Raw genomic sequence first — 17,778 nt, 5'->3', positions numbered from 1 at the left:
GGGGAGAAAGCAGGACCTGATCAAAAAGAGCAAGATGGGGAGATGGAAGGCACGCATTGGGGCTCAAAATATGAATTCAAGCTCCTTTTTTATTGTAGGGGAGGCCAAATATAAGGTCCCTGGGTTTCCCACCACCCCCAGCTCAAGGCTGTGGAGGCCAAGGGCATAGAGCCCAGTCCCAGAGCCCTCCTGTCCCCACGTTCCCTTGGCTGAGGTCTCACCACCCTGGGCTGTCACGTGACCTGCATCGGGGACTGCAGTTCCTGCAGCTCAGACCTACCTCTGGGCTCCCTTTCCTTTGCAGCCAAATAAGTGTCATCCTGGGGGCCCACAACGTCAGTAGGTTGGAAAGAACTCAGCAGCGCATACCGGTGCTCAGAGCCATCCCCCACCCCAGGTACAATCCGCAGAACAACCAGAATGACATCATGTTACTGCAGGTACCGACCCTCTGGTCCTTCACCCGGGCTGCTCCCTCCCAGCTTGGGGGACCAGGGAGGAGGAAGCCGAGCAGACTCCCAGGGTGGTGGTGGGCGTGGGGTGAGCACGGCATAGACAGTCCCTGAGTGCCTGCGTGCTTCCTGCCAGCTGAGGAGCAGAGTCAGACGTAATCGAGCTGTGAGGCCGGTGGCTCTGCCTCAGACCCAGAACAGGCTGAGTCCTGGGACCCTGTGCACCGTGGCCGGCTGGGGCCTTGTCGGCCTGGACAGGAGAACAGACACTCTCCAGGATGTATGGATCAGAGTGCAGAGGGGTGAGGAGTGCAGTAGACTCTTCATGTTCTACACTGACCGAACACAGATTTGTGTGGGCGACCCAAGAGAGCGGAAATCCGCCTTCCTGGTAAGACCACGGGCATCTGCCGACACTGTCCGAGACAAAGGGACGTGGGCAGACTGGGCAGTGGGGACAGACTACATCCCCATGGCCTCAGTCTGGGACCCAGACCAGAGTGAGGTGGGGGACTTTTCCCCATCAATCCGGTCTCTGGGGGAATAGCAGGTGCACCAGACACAGGACATACACGTGCAGCGTTTTCCTGGGGCCGGTGAAGGTACCTTGACCTGGGTTGTTCTGGAGAATAACCATAGCCAGGGCTGAAGCCCAGTGATGGAAAAATCCAGAAGCTCGACTTCTGCTCCCCCTCCCCCTCCCATCTCACACACAGCCAGCAGTGGAAGGAGCCCACCCACCCCTGTCTTCTCTGAGGGCGGGCCTTAGGGCCGCAGGAGCGGGGAGGCCTGGAGAATGGAGGCCCGGCTTAGTGTCCCTTCCTCTGGTTGCCCACAGGGGGACTCCGGGGGCCCCCTTGTGTGCAACAACGTGGCCCAGGGCATCGTCTCCTACGGAAAGAGGATTGGGACTCCTCCAGCAGTCTTCACCAGGATTTCCAGCTTCCTGCCCTGGATACGGAGAACGATGAGACGCTTCAAAGAGTGGGGGCTGGAGTGACACGCCCTGTCACTGACTCCCCTTCTCTGGGGCAGAGCCCAGATCCAGGGCGGTTCCCAGAGCCTTAATAAACATCCACATCTAGAGTGGAAATAACCGATTTCTCATTTGTTCATTAAACATGATTCAGTACACAGCAAATGTGTGCCAGGACTGAGTGTGAGCTCCTCCAGGAAAGTGGGGTCTCTTCCCCAGGACAAGTGAATCCCCATCCCCACCATCCTGGGAGTCAGGGTGAGCTTCTTCTCTCCTCCAAGCCATCCATTCCTCCGTCTCCCCTCCACCCGCTCTGGGGAGTGATGGAAGGACCTCTCTCTCCCCAGAGTAAGGCTCCTCATTCTCCACCCTACCAGAGACTCTCCTTTAGGTATTAAAGTGTGCCCCAAAACTGTGTGCCATTGGCGTGGGTAGGACAGGCAGATTAAAGAGAGAATTGAAATTCCATACAAGGCCCAATTTAATATATGGTAAACGATTCTCAAATCACTGGGAAACAATGAACTTTTAATAGACGACATTGAAACAAAATAGAGAATCATTGGGGAAGAAAGATAAAGTTGGGTCCACACTTCTCATCATAATCCAAAATAACACTCAGATGGAATCAAAGACCTAAATGTAAAAAAATCAAAAAATATAAGTACTAGAAGAAAGAAAAGAAAAGGTTTACTTTCTTAAAAATATCTAACAAAACACCCATATCAAAGCTGCGCTATTCACAATGGCCAAGAGATGGGAGCCACCCAAGTGTCTATGGACAGCCAGAGTTTCTGAAACCTTTACCCATACCAGCCCTGACTGTACTATAGACCAATGTTCTCATTTTCAATGTGATGAGGGTCTCCTTCCGGTTTCGTTACTCTAAAATTATACAATGCGATATGTTGGCTAAAATAACTTGAATTTATACTAAAGATTAGCTTATGACTGATACATCAATATTATATTCAAATAATAGATTTCTGAAGTCACATAGTTTAAAACCGTGCTTTTAGCACCTCAAGGTAACTGTAAAGAATCAGCTGGGAAGTTCTTCTATGTTCATCAAAATGGTAATTACTCCTCGCAGTGTGACATTTCCCACCTGAATTTTTGCAGTTTCCATAATCTTGAATAATCACTGAACACATAGCAAAGCAACTGATATGCAGAAATGCTTTGGTAAATTTGATCATTCTTTTATAGCTATTTCTTGCCAGAAAGTCATTTGCCTAACATTCAGTGTAAGTCACTTATCAACAAAATTTTAATCAATAATACATCTTTGAAATTACTCAGTCATTTTTCCTATATTTGCTACCACCTACCCATAGGAATTCTCTCTTGCTTGTATGTTCTGGGGGAAAACAGTCTCACTGTTAAATGTTTGCATTGGCAGGTGGAAAGAATACTTGACGATGGAGGGGGGAGGAGAGAGCTGTGGAAGAGCCCTCATCCAGCCCTTTCTCTCTGTGACATTTACTTAGAGCCCCAGAGCACCGCCCAGGTCAGGACTCAGTCCCCAGGAAACTCCCAGGGCAGACCCATCTCTCCTCTAAGCCTCTCCCTGCCAGTCAGCACTTCCAAGGCAGCTCTCTGCCTCCAGCGGCCCTGCCGGAAACGTTTCTACAGACCTCACCGTGCTCATCTCCAGAGGACAATTCCCTTCATGATCATCCCAGAAGCCAGTTCCACCACCTCTCACAGCTCAGCACCCTCCCCCGATAAGTAAACCTCAGCAGCAGAGCTTTGGCAAGAAAGCATTTTGCACACCAAAAACTAGAGTAAAAGAACACAACTCCTCCCACTTTCTTTCTCCACTTTCCACCTCTGTGTCTTGGAAGCCCTACTGACTTGTCTGGAAAGTCACAAAACCATGGCAAGCTCATGGACAGAAACGCCACCGGGATCTTCTCTCCTGACCCCATAGCTCAGGCAGAGTTCCGGTCCCCCAGAGGCCTGGTGCCTGTGTCCTGGGGCAGAGCATCAGAGTCAGGAGAAGCTAGCCACTGGTGATTTGTCATAACTATAGCAACATCACAGAAGTGAGGTCTGGTAACCTTGATAATGGTGGTCTGAGTTTGTCTGGGAAATGGTGGGTGCCCCAGGGGAAAGCCACCTGAACCTCGGGTTGGAGAAGAGAGGGCAGCCCAGGAGCAGTTCCAGTAGCTCAAAGGAAATGTCTTTCTTATAGAAATGTGAAAAAACTCTCAGAAGTGGATGAAATCTTCCAAATACATTATGAACCATTTCAAGATTTTAGGTGGCATGACCCCCAGAACAACTAAAAACCCCATTAGACTGATACCCTATTAGGATTACGTTTTCAAGTTTCCACTGAATTTCCAGAAGTATAATTTTCTCTGGCTATAGTATGATTCACTGTTTTGTGTATAGAAAAGTTCTATATCATTTCGACAATCCAGAAAATTTGCCTTGTTAGTGCTTGACTGTACAATTACAACGTTGACTATTAGTATGTGTTTCTGTCGTAGCCAGCCCCTGATATGGCCTGAATGACCTCACCTCCAGGTATTCACACTGGAGAGTGAAAGCCTTTGCTGGCATGACAGTCATCACTGAGACTTCAAATTCCCAAGCAAGGAGAGACCAGATGACTAATGAAAGCCAGTAGGAGTGCACCCACCTCACCTTTTCTACTACAAATAGATGTGAAGCATGGTGCCCAAAATGTCACAGAGGAGAAAACGATCCACAACAAATCCCTGTGGGGAAAAACAACCCACATCCTGATGGAGACAAAAGACCCAGACCAGATAAAATGGCAAGTGCCCCATGGTCTGCAGGATGGCTCTGGTAGACCAGCTGTTTGTCAATCGAGTTTCATCATGTCTCATGGTTTTCAAATTGTGGAACTGCCTAGAAGGGAAAGAAAAGAAAGAGATCAAACCTCCACCCCACACCATTTAATCAGAGCTGTGCATCTGTTTTAAATATTTGGCATGTGTCCAAATTTTACTTAAGGAAAATATTCATGACTGTAGAAAGCAAAATTTTGAAATACACTGATAGACACTAACCATTAAAACTACAAGGCCAGGTAGTGACCAACACAGACATGTGGTGTGTTCTCCACAGGAACTGGACCCGGTCTCCCAACTCCCAGCCAGCACTCTCTCAATCAGAATGTACTGTTCTTCAACTCTATCCTCTCCCAGTCCCTCTGGCCACAGAGCCATTCAGCCTGCTGTTCTTAGACCTATTTGTATCACGGGACCAAGTGATCATCCCATCTGTTTCTTTGAAATGAAATCTCTCTCCTTGGGGCTTTCCAGTCATCCGTACGTCTCAGTAAATTGATAGTGTTTGACTAACCTGAGTTTCTTCTGGAATCTCTCTATCCTCTCTTGTGGAAATTCCTCTCAGAGCCTAAGGCTGGGACCTCCTAGACCAAGCCACAAGTTGAGTGTTCTCAAGCCTCATGCCGAACTCACCTGTCAGGCAATGAAGAATACCGGACCAGTGGGAGAAGATCCCATCCTCCACTCAAGGGAGTGGCTCCACTGAGGGTTAGGACGAGGGATGTGGTTTCTGGAGGCAATTCCACAAACATTTCCTCTGCATCCACCATTCTTCTCAATACAGTGAGTTTTATAGAAAGGCCAGAGGAGGATGCCCAGGTGGGGGCAGTCACTTTTAACTGGGGCTCTTCTTTCCTTGAAAACAAGAACAGAGGCCGTTCCCAGGCTTCAGGCATCTTTCAGTTGTCCCAGATGACGTCGATACTCCACCCGGATGAGGAAATTTGCTTCTCATCTCTTTCTTTAGCTTACAAAATGACCAAAAGCATGGAGCGTTAGGCCTCTCTAGCGTACCTGTACATTCAGGAAAAGGTAGGAGGAACCTTGGCTTCAACTTGGTGGTCAGGGGCAGAAGGATGAATTCAGGCAGGCTTGTTTGTGATGACTTGCCCCCTCCCCAGCTCTCCCTTCATCCCTTCCTCTTTTCTTACAGTCTCCATTTGTATAGGTTTTGTCTACTACCTATTAAGGTGTAAGTGATAAATGAGGTATAAGACTGATGATGTGACCATGCTCAAGACTCTTGCATTTAAGAATCTCTTGCAAATTCATAGCGACACAAAGTAGAATGGTGATTCCCAGGGGCTAGGGGGAAAGGGTAATGGGGAGTTACTGTTTAGTGGGTTCAGAGTTTCAATTTGGGAAGGTGAAAAATTTCTTAAGATGGTTAATGGTGAAGGTTGCACAACGATGTGCATGTACTTAATGCCATTGAACTGCACACTTAAAATTGGTTAATAGGTAAATTTTCCATTAGGTATATTTTACCACAAAATTTAATTAGTAATTTAAATAGTAATGAAAAAAAAGAATCTTTTGCCATTCAATTAAAAAATGCCCTAATGGTAGAAGATGTCATTTGGAGAAAGTGGTCAGCTACCTCTTCTGCACATGGACAGCACTGTTGGAGCTACTTTTCCCTTAAGAGCACTTAGGTTTCTAGATCAAGGAGAAGAGGCCCCATGTCTGAATGATGTCATAGACCCCAGAAGTAGCTCCATCCCAGCACTTCTCACATGTGGACGTAACACAGAAGAAGCAGCTGTGGGAGAGAATGAGCCAGAGGTGCTATCTGAAGAGAGGGCTGGACTGGAAATAAAATGATGAGATCTAGGATAGAAGGGAAGGAGGCATGGGGGAAATCTTGCCCATTCTTCTGTGATACTTTATCCTACTTGGAGTTCACTGAGCTTCCTGGTTTTGAACATTAATGCTTCAGGGTTGTTTTTTTCCCCATCAATATTGTGAAATCTTCAACCGTCTCCCCTCCTTCTGGGACTCCCTAAACATATGTTGCATGTAGTGTCCCACACATCTGACACCCTGTTCATTTTCCCTCTTCCTTTTTTACTTCTGTTCACTGAAAAGTTCTGAAGCAATTACAAATTTGTTAGTGGTAACTTCACAAGAGCAGCCAGCTGCTCTTCTGGAACAATCGCTAAGCTCAGACACCGGTGCCTTTTGCCCTTGGTCTGTGCAGCAGAGCTAGATGTGGGTCAGGTGAGATAGCAGGAGGAGGGGAGTGGAAGGAGAGCAGAGACAACAGCTGATCACTATTATGTGGGTCCATGGGGAACCCTGGGAGAAGGGAGGCCTGAGCCATGTGCGGGGTGGAAGTGGAGTCCAAGGTGGAGTCCAAATAGCTCAGAGGAAAACTGCCTATCATCAGAAAAATGTGATAGCACTGCCAAATGCACAGGAAACCAGCTGCAGAAACTGTGAAAACTCTCATGGTTCTATGTGACAAGATTCGTTAAAATGATAAACACCTGCTTTGGGCTAAAATTATAGTCTATCATCTTTGATTTTCTATACTTCCCAAATATCATAAATAATATTTTATAGGTGCGTTAAAGACCAGTGTGTCGACACAGTTATTTAATAAATTACTGCAACATTGCTGAGCATACTTGTGGTTTGCAAATTGGCGGTGGGGAGGAGAGGTAAATCATCAAAGATAAGAGGCAATATATCCCCTTTAAGGCACTGTCATTCTTGAGGCAGAGAATGAAAGTGAGAAGATACATGTTCTACCTTGTGGGTAATGACTGAGCCAATAGATGCAAAAACAGCTTAAACTTTATGTTCAGTTTGAGATAAGATTCCAGAAGTCTTCTCATGTCTGTACTAAATTATAAAAGAACAAATAGAAGTAATCTAAACTGTCCGGCTGATTGCCTGTATTCTAAGTAGAATCATAGCTTGGAACTTGCCCTTCTAAAGTCTGACAACCCTAAGCACCTGTGTGCAGAGAACTGCATGAGCAAACATGCCTGGTTCCTCATCAGGAGCAAGGCGCCTTGTGGGGCAGAACACTTGCCCACATCATGGTCTTCCCTGGAGCCCAGATTACCTGGGCCAGGTGGGACAGGAGTGACCTGGAAAACTTAGAATGAATGACAAAGTGTGTTTATCCTCTTTCCATCTCTACCTGATGCTTCCCAACTACTTTAATATTGGGGTCTTTTAAACCTTTGAAATATCAACAAGTTGAGAATAATACTGGCTTTATAAGGGCCACCTGGGACTGGACCACACAATAAATTCAGGTGCATTTGTCTGTCAAACCCCTCTACTTAAACTCTCCTATTCTGTCATCACCTTATCTTCCTGGTACTCTCATCAATACCCCACCTCCACTTCATCCTCAATCTCTGGTCCTCACCCCCATCCCCAACAGCTTGCAGTTGCCTGAAACTACCAAGAAGTTGATTAATGGCTAGGCTCTTGGCTAATGTGTTTTAGGAAAGACTTTTTCTTGGTACTTTTGCATTTAGAACAACAGCAAAAAAACTCTTCAGCTATCAAAAAAAACTCCGAAGCTCTGCAAAGAGTATAATTGGATAGTTGTATGCTTTTTTTTTTTTTTTTTTTGGAAGTAGACAGTTACCTAATGACAAACAAAAGGCATGGTGGGGTCAGATTTATGGTCTTGGAGGATTGAGTTTAGAGGAAGGGGACACCATTTCTGATTAACGCCCAAACCCCCTAAAGCCCTTCCTCCATTCAGAGTTCAGGATTTTCTCTAGGTGAACGTGATCATGCTGACTACCAAGGGCCTAAGAATGTGGTTCCTGCAACACCCTCACCATACAGATTTTTCTGATGAAAGCTCATGTCTTGAGAATCAATAGAACCAGGAGTAAATTGGTGGGCCCTGAGCTTGCCCTTTGAAACTCAGGATTGAAAAAGCCTGGAAGCCCTTTTTCGCCTCTTCGCTTCCAAGATGATCAAGAAAAGAAGGAACAATGGTCGTGCCAAAAAGGGCCGCGGCCACGTGCAGCCTATTCGCTGTACCAGTTGTGCCCGTTGCGTGCCCAAGGATAAGGCTATTAAGAAGTTCGTCATTCGGAACATCGTAGAGGCCGCAGCCGTCAGGGACATTTCCGAAGCGAGTGTTTTCGACGGTGAGCTTCTGGCGCGTGAACTGTCCTATGTGCTTCCCAAGCTGTATGTGAAACTGCATTACTGCGTGAGTTGTGCCATTCACAGCAAGGTAGTCAGGAATCGTTCTCGGGAAGCCCGGAAGGACCGAACACCTCCACCCCGATTTAGACCTGCTGGTGCTGCCCCACGACCTCCACCAAAGCCCATGTAAGGAGCTAAGTCCTTAAAGACTGAAGAAATACTGTTCCCTGGAAAGACAATAAAGTGGAAATTATACTTTAAAAAAAAAAAAAAAAGAAAAAGCCTGGACGGAGAAATCACATGCCACTTCAGGCCTGCTCAGCTTTTCAGAGAATATGCTGCTTCTCCTGTTCTTAGTGGCCAATCTCCTACCTCCAGGGCTGAAAGAGGTAAGTGACTCTCCCTATCCCCAGAGCCCTGGCTTATTCCAGCAGCAACACTTCCCCAGTGCCCCAGCAAGACTATTGCTATGATCGTTCCTTGCCTCAGTCCATTCCCAGAAATTTGCTAAACCCCAGACCTGCCGCTGGGTATATAGTGCACAGATTACAGGAAAGACTCCCACGGAGACCTGGTGGGTCTTCTCCTCTCCATAGGTCACAGCTTGGCACATGGAAAGTTACTTATAATTAGGATGGCACAGGATCCTGGTGTGGAGGGAAAGCTGAAAATGAGGCTTATAACTTCCCATTCTCCAAAGCTAAGAGTGGGTTGCTCTATCCCAAGAGCTATCGTCTAGACCAAGAATGAAAGAGCTATCTTGCACTGTTTCCTAGATGGCACCTTCTCACTCTCCCCACTTTCTTGAGCCACCCTGCTCCACCAGGGCAGATATCTAGAACCTAAGTGGGCCTCTCAGTGTTGCCTCACCACTGATCATGGCCCTAATGGAAGCTGGCTTCCACCCAGACCCCCTCCTCCCATTTCCCAACCTCACTCTGATTTCTAATCCTGTACATGTGTTCCTCTTCATCTTGATGGTTAAATTCCTTAAAAAGATAAATCGCTGCTGAGGTTCAGGCTGCATTAGGACCAAAAGCAATTTGGGGGACTGTTCATTCGCATATCCAACAAGTATTTATGGGACATTTACTATGTGCCTGGTTCATGATGGGGGAGAAAGAAGTCAGAGAATTCCGCTCCATGAGCTCAAATTTTCAGGTTTTAGAAACCAGTCTCCCCTGGAAGTAAGCAGGACACAGGGGGTCTGAAAATCTCAGGGACAAAGAAATAACCAGGGTAGGTCAGAGAGATTTATTTCCAGGTCTTCTAGATGGTTTATCCGGAAGACAGATCACTTCCCCTTCACATGTATTTGAAGTGCTCCAGAACAAGGGCTGAGCTCCTCATCTCTACAGGGAGATAAGAGCTAAGCAAGGAAACAGGTCATGCTGCCAGCCCGCCATGCTGCCCAGGGAAGGCTGGAGCCCCCATCTCATTGTGCTGGGTCCCTGAAGACCACTGCAGACTATCCTCCTCTGGACATCCCATTGTTTTAGGTCACCAGGCAGTGCCCGTCCTGTCTCCTATGAACAGAGAGATCCACGGAAATTTTCTCTTTCAGGGGAGATCAAATGGGGCAGAAAGACCAGACCACAAGCCCCACCCTACATGGTCTCTGTATGCTTCTATGACAACAAACAAGACTGGAGCAGATGTAGGGGTTTCCTGGCATAAGACAACTTCGTGTTGACTGCGGCTCACTGGGACAGAAGGTGAGGAGCACAAAAGAGTCTTGTCTTTCTGGGAACCCGTAGTACCGTCCCAGGGCTTGTAACTCAGGAAGGTCCCTGAGCATGCAGAGCCAATGGCTAATCAGTGGAGCCATCTGATCTGCTCCGGCCAGGGCAAAGTGAGTGTGGGATACTGGGGAGGAATGTTTGGAGAGAGGCCTGTTAAATTTAAGGACGTCAAAATGGTTTAGTAATTTTTTGTACAACAAAACAGTGGATTATAATGTAGCCTGGAAAAATTATACTTCTGAAAATTCGGTGGAAACTTGAAAAAGCAATCTTATTTTTTTTAATTGAAGTATAGCTGATTTACAATGTTGTGTTAATTTCTTTTGTACAGCAAAGTGATTCCGTTATACATACATTATTTTAAAAAAATATTCTTTTTCATAATGGTTAATCATAAGATACTGCATGTAGTTTTCTGTGCTATACAGTAGGACCTTGCTGTTCATCCATTCCATATATAATAGCTTACATCTGCTAAGCCCAACCTCCCACTCCAGGCCTCCCCCAACCCCCTCCCCCTTGGCAATCACAAGTCTGTTCTCTATGTTTGAGTCTGTTTCTCTTTCGTAGATAGGTTCATCTGTGTCATATTTTAGATTTCACATATAAGTGATATCATATGGTTTTTGTCTTTCATTTTCTGACTTACTTCACTTAATATGATAAGCTCTAGTTGCATCCATGTTACTGCAAATGGCGCTATTTCAGTCATAAAAAAGAACAAGTGGTATTCTATTGTATACGTGTACCACATCTTTATCCATTCATCTGTTGATGGACATTTAGGTTGCTACCATGTCTTGCCTATTGTGAATAGTGCTACTATGAACATAGGGGTGCAGGTATCTTTTAGGATTAGAGTTTTGTCTGGATATATGCCCAAGAGTGGGACTGCTGGCGAAAAAGCAATCTTGATGGGTATCAGTCTAATGGGGTTTTTAGTTGTTCTGGGGGTCATGCCACCTAAAATCTTGAAATGGTTCATAATGTATTTGGAAGATTTCATCCACTTCTGAGAGTTTTTTCACATTTCTATAAGAAAGACATTTCCTTTGAGCTACTGGAACTGCTCCTGGGCTGCCCTCTCTTCTCCAACCCGAGGTTCAGGTGGCTTTCCCCTGGGGCACCCACCATTTCCCAGACAAACTCAGACCACCATTATCAAGGTTACCAGACCTCACTTCTGTGATGTTGCTATAGTTATGACAAATCACCAGTGGCTAGCTTCTCCTGACTCTGATGCTCTGCCCCAGGACACAGGCACCAGGCCTCTGGGGGACCGGAAGTCTGCCTGAGCTATGGGGTCAGGAGAGAAGATCCCGGTGGCGTTTCTGTCCATGAGCTTGCCATGGTTTTGTGACTTTCCAGACAAGTCAGTAGGGCTTCCAAGACACAGAGGTGGAAAGTGGAGAAAGAAAGTGGGAGGAGTTGTGTTCTTTTACTCTAGTTTTTGGTGTGCAAAATGCTTTCTTGCCAAAGCTCTGCTGCTGAGGTTTACTTATCGGGGGAGGGTGCTGAGCTGTGAGAGGTGGTGGAACTGGCTTCTGGGATGATCATGAAGGGAATTGTCCTCTGGAGATGAGCACGGTGAGGTCTGTAGAAACGTTTCCGGCAGGGCCGCTGGAGGCAGAGAGCTGCCTTGGAAGTGCTGACTGGCAGGGAGAGGCTTAGAGGAGAGATGGGTCTGCCCTGGGAGTTTCCTGGGGACTGAGTCCTGACCTGGGCGGTGCTCTGGGGCTCTAAGTAAATGTCACAGAGAGAAAGGGCTGGATGAGGGCTCTTCCACAGCTCTCTCCTCCCCCCTCCATCGTCAAGTATTCTTTCCACCTGCCAATGCAAACATTTAACAATGGGACTGTTTTCCCCCAGAACATACAAGCAAGAGAGAATTCCTATGGGTAGGTGGTAGCAAATATAGGAAAAATGACTGAGTAATTTCAAAGATGTATTATTGATTAAAATTTTGTTGATAAGTGACTTACACTGAATGTTAGGCAAATGACTTTCTGGCAAGAAATAGCTATAAAAGAATGATCAAATTTACCAAAGCATTTCTGCATATCAGTTGCTTTGCTATGTGTTCAGTGATTATTCAAGATTATGGAAACTGCAAAAATTCAGGTGGGAAATGTCACACTGCGAGGAGTAATTACCATTTTGATGAACATAGAAGAACTTCCCAGCTGATTCTTTACAGTTACCTTGAGGTGCTAAAAGCACGGTTTTAAACTATGTGACTTCAGAAATCTATTATTTGAATATAATATTGATGTATCAGTCATAAGCTAATCTTTAGTATAAATTCAAGTTATTTTAGCCAACATATCGCATTGTATAATTTTAGAGTAACGAAACCGGAAGGAGACCCTCATCACATTGAAAATGAGAACATTGGTCTATAGTACAGTCAGGGCTGGTATGGGTAAAGGTTTCAGAAACTCTGGCTGTCCATAGACACTTGGGTGGCTCCCATCTCTTGGCCATTGTGAATAGCGCAGCTTTGATATGGGTGTTTTGTTAGATATTTTTAAGAAAGTAAACCTTTTCTTTTCTTTCTTCTAGTACTTATATTTTTTGATTTTTTTACATTTAGGTCTTTGATTCCATCTGAGTGTTATTTTGGATTATGATGAGAAGTGTGGACCCAACTTTATCTTTCTTCCCCAATGATTCTCTATTTTGTTTCAATGTCGTCTATTAAAAGTTCATTGTTTCCCAGTGATTTGAGAATCGTTTACCATATATTAAATTGGGCCTTGTATGGAATTTCAATTCTCTCTTTAATCTGCCTGTCCTACCCACGCCAATGGCACACAGTTTTGGGGCACACTTTAATACCTAAAGGAGAGTCTCTGGTAGGGTGGAGAATGAGGAGCCTTACTCTGGGGAGAGAGAGGTCCTTCCATCACTCCCCAGAGCGGGTGGAGGGGAGACGGAGGAATGGATGGCTTGGAGGAGAGAAGAAGCTCACCCTGACTCCCAGGATGGTGGGGATGGGGATTCACTTGTCCTGGGGAAGAGACCCCACTTTCCTGGAGGAGCTCACACTCAGTCCTGGCACACATTTGCTGTGTACTGAATCATGTTTAATGAACAAATGAGAAATCGGTTATTTCCACTCTAGATGTGGATGTTTATTAAGGCTCTGGGAACCGCCCTGGATCTGGGCTCTGCCCCAGAGAAGGGGAGTCAGTGACAGGGCGTGTCACTCCAGCCCCCACTCTTTGAAGCGTCTCATCGTTCTCCGTATCCAGGGCAGGAAGCTGGAAATCCTGGTGAAGACTGCTGGAGGAGTCCCAATCCTCTTTCCGTAGGAGACGATGCCCTGGGCCACGTTGTTACACACAAGGGGGCCCCCGGAGTCCCCCTGTGGGCAACCAGAGGAAGGGACACTAAGCCGGGCCTCCATTCTCCAGGCCTCCCCGCTCCTGCGGCCCTAAGGCCCGCCCTCAGAGAAGACAGGGGTGGGTGGGCTCCTTCCACTGCTGGCTGTGTGTGAGATGGGAGGGGGAGGGGGAGCAGAAGTCGAGCTTCTGGATTTTTCCATCACTGGGCTTCAGCCCTGGCTATGGTTATTCTCCAGAACAACCCAGGTCAAGGTACCTTCACCGGCCCCAGGAAAACGCTGCACGTGTATGTCCTGTGTCTGGTGCACCTGCTATTCCCCCAGAGACCGGATTGATGGGGAAAAGTCCCCCACCTCACTCTGGTCTGGGTCCCAGACTGAGGCCATGGGGATGTAGTCTGTCCCCACTGCCCAGTCTGCCCACGTCCCTTTGTCTCGGACAGTGTCGGCAGATGCCCGTGGTCTTACCAGGAAGGCGGATTTCCGCTCTCTTGGGTCGCCCACACAAATCTGTGTTCGGTCAGTGTAGAACATGAAGAGTCTACTGCACTCCTCACCCCTCTGCACTCTGATCCATACATCCTGGAGAGTGTCTGTTCTCCTGTCCAGGCCGACAAGGCCCCAGCCGGCCACGGTGCACAGGGTCCCAGGACTCAGCCTGTTCTGGGTCTGAGGCAGAGCCACCGGCCTCACAGCTCGATTACGTCTGACTCTGCTCCTCAGCTGGCAGGAAGCACGCAGGCACTCAGGGACTGTCTATGCCGTGCTCACCCCACGCCCACCACCACCCTGGGAGTCTGCTCGGCTTCCTCCTCCCTGGTCCCCCAAGCTGGGAGGGAGCAGCCCGGGTGAAGGACCAGAGGGTCGGTACCTGCAGTAACATGATGTCATTCTGGTTGTTCTGCAGATTGTACCTGGGGTGGGGGATGGCTCTGAGCACCGGTATGCGCTGCTGAGTCCTTTCCAACCTACTGACGTTGTGGGCCCCCAGGATGACACTTATTTGGCTGCAAAGGAAAGGGAGCCCAGAGGTAGGTCTGAGCTGCAGGAACTGCAGTCCCCGATGCAGGTCACGTGACAGCCCAGGGTGGTGAGACCTCAGCCAAGGGAACGTGGGGACAGGAGGGCTCTGGGACTGGGCTCTATGCCCTTGGCCTCCACAGCCTTGAGCTGGGGGTGGTGGGAAACCCAGGGACCTTATATTTGGCCTCCCCTACAATAAAAAAGGAGCTTGAATTCATATTTTGAGCCCCAATGCGTGCCTTCCATCTCCCCATCTTGCTCTTTTTGATCAGGTCCTGCTTTCTCCCCATTTACACTGGCCTGCTCCCTGCCCCCCAAGCCCTACCTGCTCTTTTTTCACCCCTTTATTGCTAGAACCCTGCTTTCAATGGCTCCTCTCATGAAATCTTCTGGAACTGCTTTGCTGGTGCCCAGAAGCCCCTTAGTGCCTCACCTTCCCAAGCAGTGAGCTGCTGTCACCACAAAGTCTTCTCGCACCAGGAACCCCCCACAAGTTTTCAGACGTGGAGTTCGGATCTGAACATATGCCATGTAAGGGTGGGAATGGGGCCTGGCCTCTTGGCCTCCGATGATCTGCCCTGGAAGGAAGCATTAGGCACTTATCTCTGCACTGACAGGTGTGTGGGCTTCGGCTTGGTGGCTCCAGAAAGGTTAGAAGATGGCGAGGCAGGAGAGGTGCTGCAGGGGCCGGAGAAGCTGGTGGTTCATGAGAATTGGGTCTGCAGGGCACCAGCCTTGGGGGGAGGCTCCAGGATTCTGCAGGAAACGCTGCTGGCTCCCCATCCCGGCCTCAGCTCCCTCCCACCTCCCCACAAGGCAAGGCCAGCTGCAGCCTCCCATAATGAGGAAGGTTCCTCTGCTGTGGGGACGGCAAATCCGGAGCCCTCTGCGCAGCCTCTCCCTGCAGTTCCGTGGTACTTTCTTCCTCAGGGAGCCTCCCAGATCCCTGTGAGTCCAGCTCACGGTCAGCTCATGAATTTAGGGCTCTAAAGATGAGCTGGCGGGCCTGCTATTGCTGTATCTTTATGTCCGAGGCTCTGCCACAGGAGCTGCAGACTGAGTTCAGAGAGCATGTTTATATAGCAAGTAGTACGTGCCAGGACGACTCCAAGAGTTTTCTGTACACTAAGTCATTTAACTCTCATATCAACTCTCTGAGGTAGGCCTGACATAATGCCTGTTTTATAGATGATGAAGCTGAGGAACTTTGAACTCATACAAGCTGCCCAATGATACAGGGTTAGGAAGTGCCTGAGTGGTCTGGCTCCAGAGTCTATGGGCTGGGGTCGGCCTCTGAGGATGGGGACGGTCACTCACCTGCCCTAGCCCTGGGCGGCAGGAGAAGGACCACCAGGAGCAGGAGTGGCTGCATCTTCCTGGGAAGTCTGCCCAGTCAGTTGCTGCTGGTGCTTCCTCCTGCCAGACTTTGAGCCCCTGAAAGAGGAAGGAAGGGTGCGGGTGGGGGCTTGAGAATTCGCATTCCCATTCTCCTGCTGCTGTGATAGGTTTCATCACCCAAGGCTGCCCAAGAGGCTTGCCCACCAACTGCCAGTGATCTGGGGGAAGATAGTAACGAAAGCCTTCAGCACAATATCCCGCACAGCTGCTGAGTCAGTGCTGGCTGCGGAAATGGGAACCCAGGGCAACAGGGATGGGGACTGGGTCACTGTGTCCCAGAACCTCAAACCCACCTAATTCAATAATCCCTACAAGCATCAAAGCTGGGAGCTGTCTATTTCCTCCTTCCTCTCCCTCAGGGACTGGAGCCTGCATGTCTTCACCCTTTGGTCTTAGCCCCCTGTTGAGACCCTTGCTGCTCCCCCTTCTTTCTAGAAGTCGTCATGCAGATTGAGTAGCTCTCTCTCCTGAGTGTGTGGAGGAGAGGACACTGTCAGGGAAAGAAAAGGGAAGAATGAGTCTCTGCCACTGACCATTACGCTCTCAGGTCACTTGAGCCCCAAGAAACTCTCAGTGAAATCCTGACACTGTGGACGACTTCTGTTTTCCTGCTTTCTACTCAAGGCGAAGGCCTTTATGTTCCAGAAGTTTCTCTGCACGCAGTAAAGGCCTAGTGACTTGATTTTGTTGCAAACCATCAGACCCTGGTGGAAAAACATCTCAGATCCTATTCATCCATGGTATAAGAGACCCATCAACCTAATCCCATCTCTGCCCCAGGGGTGATAGCGCCTAAGAAGGAGTTATGTCACTGCTGTGCTCCCTGTAACACATGAAGAAGTAGACCAGGCATTCATCATTGAGAGAAAGGCATGGCAGAGTCCTGCAGAGTAAGACAGGGGGCTGTGAGACACTCTTAAAAATACTTAGAAGTCTGTGTTGGCACAGAAAAACATAGTATGGTAAAATTTTTGCAAAAGTATCAGAATTGAAAACTAATACAATTCTCAGTCTTTTATGGATCGTGATAACCCACTTGAAAATCTTATGAAAGTTAAGGATCTCCTCCCTATATATAAATATACACAGATTATCACCAATTTTAAAGCTGTAAAGATCTTAATTCCTTCTCTATTACACTCTCAATGATTGCAACCTCATGAAATTTTTCATGAATCTGAAAACTAATATGCAGAAAATGGAAAAAAACCAAAAATAGTATAAGAGCTTTATTAGTGCCTTAGTATTTGGGTAAGTTTAATTTATTGTTACTTTAATTTTTAACTCTTAATTTTGTTTTAAAATTATTACTCTAACTTAAACAAAGGGGAAAGTATAAACCAGACTGCCCATGTGAAAAAAGAGGAGTAAAATATATGCTTCCAATGATCTGCATAGAGATGTGGATAAGGGATTTCATTAACAGTGACTAGGATTCCATGCCAATTTTCCCACCAAAAACAACCCAAAACAAACCTGTTTAAAATGTATAAAAACCTTAGAAGTCTTGAAGAACTCCCAAAGCAAGAGAGATTATTCGGTTAAAACAGAAGGAATAATGGGAATCCAGCGGTAGCTACTATTATTCTGGGGTAATTTGCTGAACCCACAAAATTTTCACTTTTGTTTTGATGACCATATAAGGTGAGGGGTGTAGAAATGAAAGACCAAGACCCACACAAGCAGGTCTGGTCAAACCCTCCCCACAATAAGCTGGGAACTTAAAAGTCTACACGCTTAAAGTAACAAAAAAGAGGTATTGGGCTAGCTCTTGCAAATAATTTCGTGAAAGATTGTAATTACCTGGACTTTTTATGGTCTCTCAAACCTTGAACTGCCATTAATGTGGTTATATCTTGTGTCCCAAAGTACCTGGCAGAGTCAAATG

At 47.3% G+C, this 17,778-nt stretch overlaps 2 protein-coding genes and 1 pseudogene across 6 annotated transcripts in view; 2 read left to right on the top strand and 1 right to left on the bottom strand.

Annotated features, from left to right (window-relative positions):
• Nucleotides 1-1,546, top strand: part of LOC137766473 (cathepsin G-like) — a 29,222-nt gene extending 27,676 nt beyond the window's left edge. For all 5 annotated transcript variants that reach the window (XM_068546842.1, XM_068546851.1, XM_068546813.1 and 2 more), the window contains 3 exons: nucleotides 305-440; nucleotides 589-843; nucleotides 1,291-1,546. In XM_068546842.1, the coding sequence (XP_068402943.1) occupies nucleotides 305-440; nucleotides 589-843; nucleotides 1,291-1,452 (553 nt within the window). In that variant the 3' untranslated portion in view covers nucleotides 1,453-1,546. The remainder of the gene's footprint in view (nucleotides 1-304; nucleotides 441-588; nucleotides 844-1,290) is intronic.
• Nucleotides 1,547-8,182: 6,636 nt separating this feature from the next.
• Nucleotides 8,183-8,654, top strand: LOC137758672 (small ribosomal subunit protein eS26 pseudogene; annotated as a pseudogene).
• A 4,580-nt stretch (nucleotides 8,655-13,234) lies between these two features.
• LOC137758662 (cathepsin G-like) lies at nucleotides 13,235-15,920 on the bottom strand. Its single transcript, XM_068534664.1, has 5 exons — nucleotides 15,810-15,920; nucleotides 14,926-15,070; nucleotides 14,341-14,476; nucleotides 13,938-14,192; nucleotides 13,235-13,490 (listed from the first exon to the last, which is right to left on the bottom strand). The coding sequence occupies exons 1-5, from the start codon at nucleotides 15,862-15,864 to the stop codon at nucleotides 13,329-13,331; spliced, it is 753 nt and encodes a 250-aa protein (XP_068390765.1). The 5' UTR covers nucleotides 15,865-15,920; the 3' UTR covers nucleotides 13,235-13,328.
• Nucleotides 15,921-17,778: the final 1,858 nt, after the last annotated feature.

Source organism: Eschrichtius robustus, chromosome 1, assembly GCF_028021215.1.
Source record: "Eschrichtius robustus isolate mEscRob2 chromosome 1, mEscRob2.pri, whole genome shotgun sequence".
NCBI lineage: Eukaryota > Metazoa > Chordata > Mammalia > Artiodactyla > Eschrichtiidae > Eschrichtius > Eschrichtius robustus.
The sequence above is the reverse complement of the archived record's forward strand: the minus strand, read 5'-3'. Positions and strand labels throughout refer to the sequence as shown.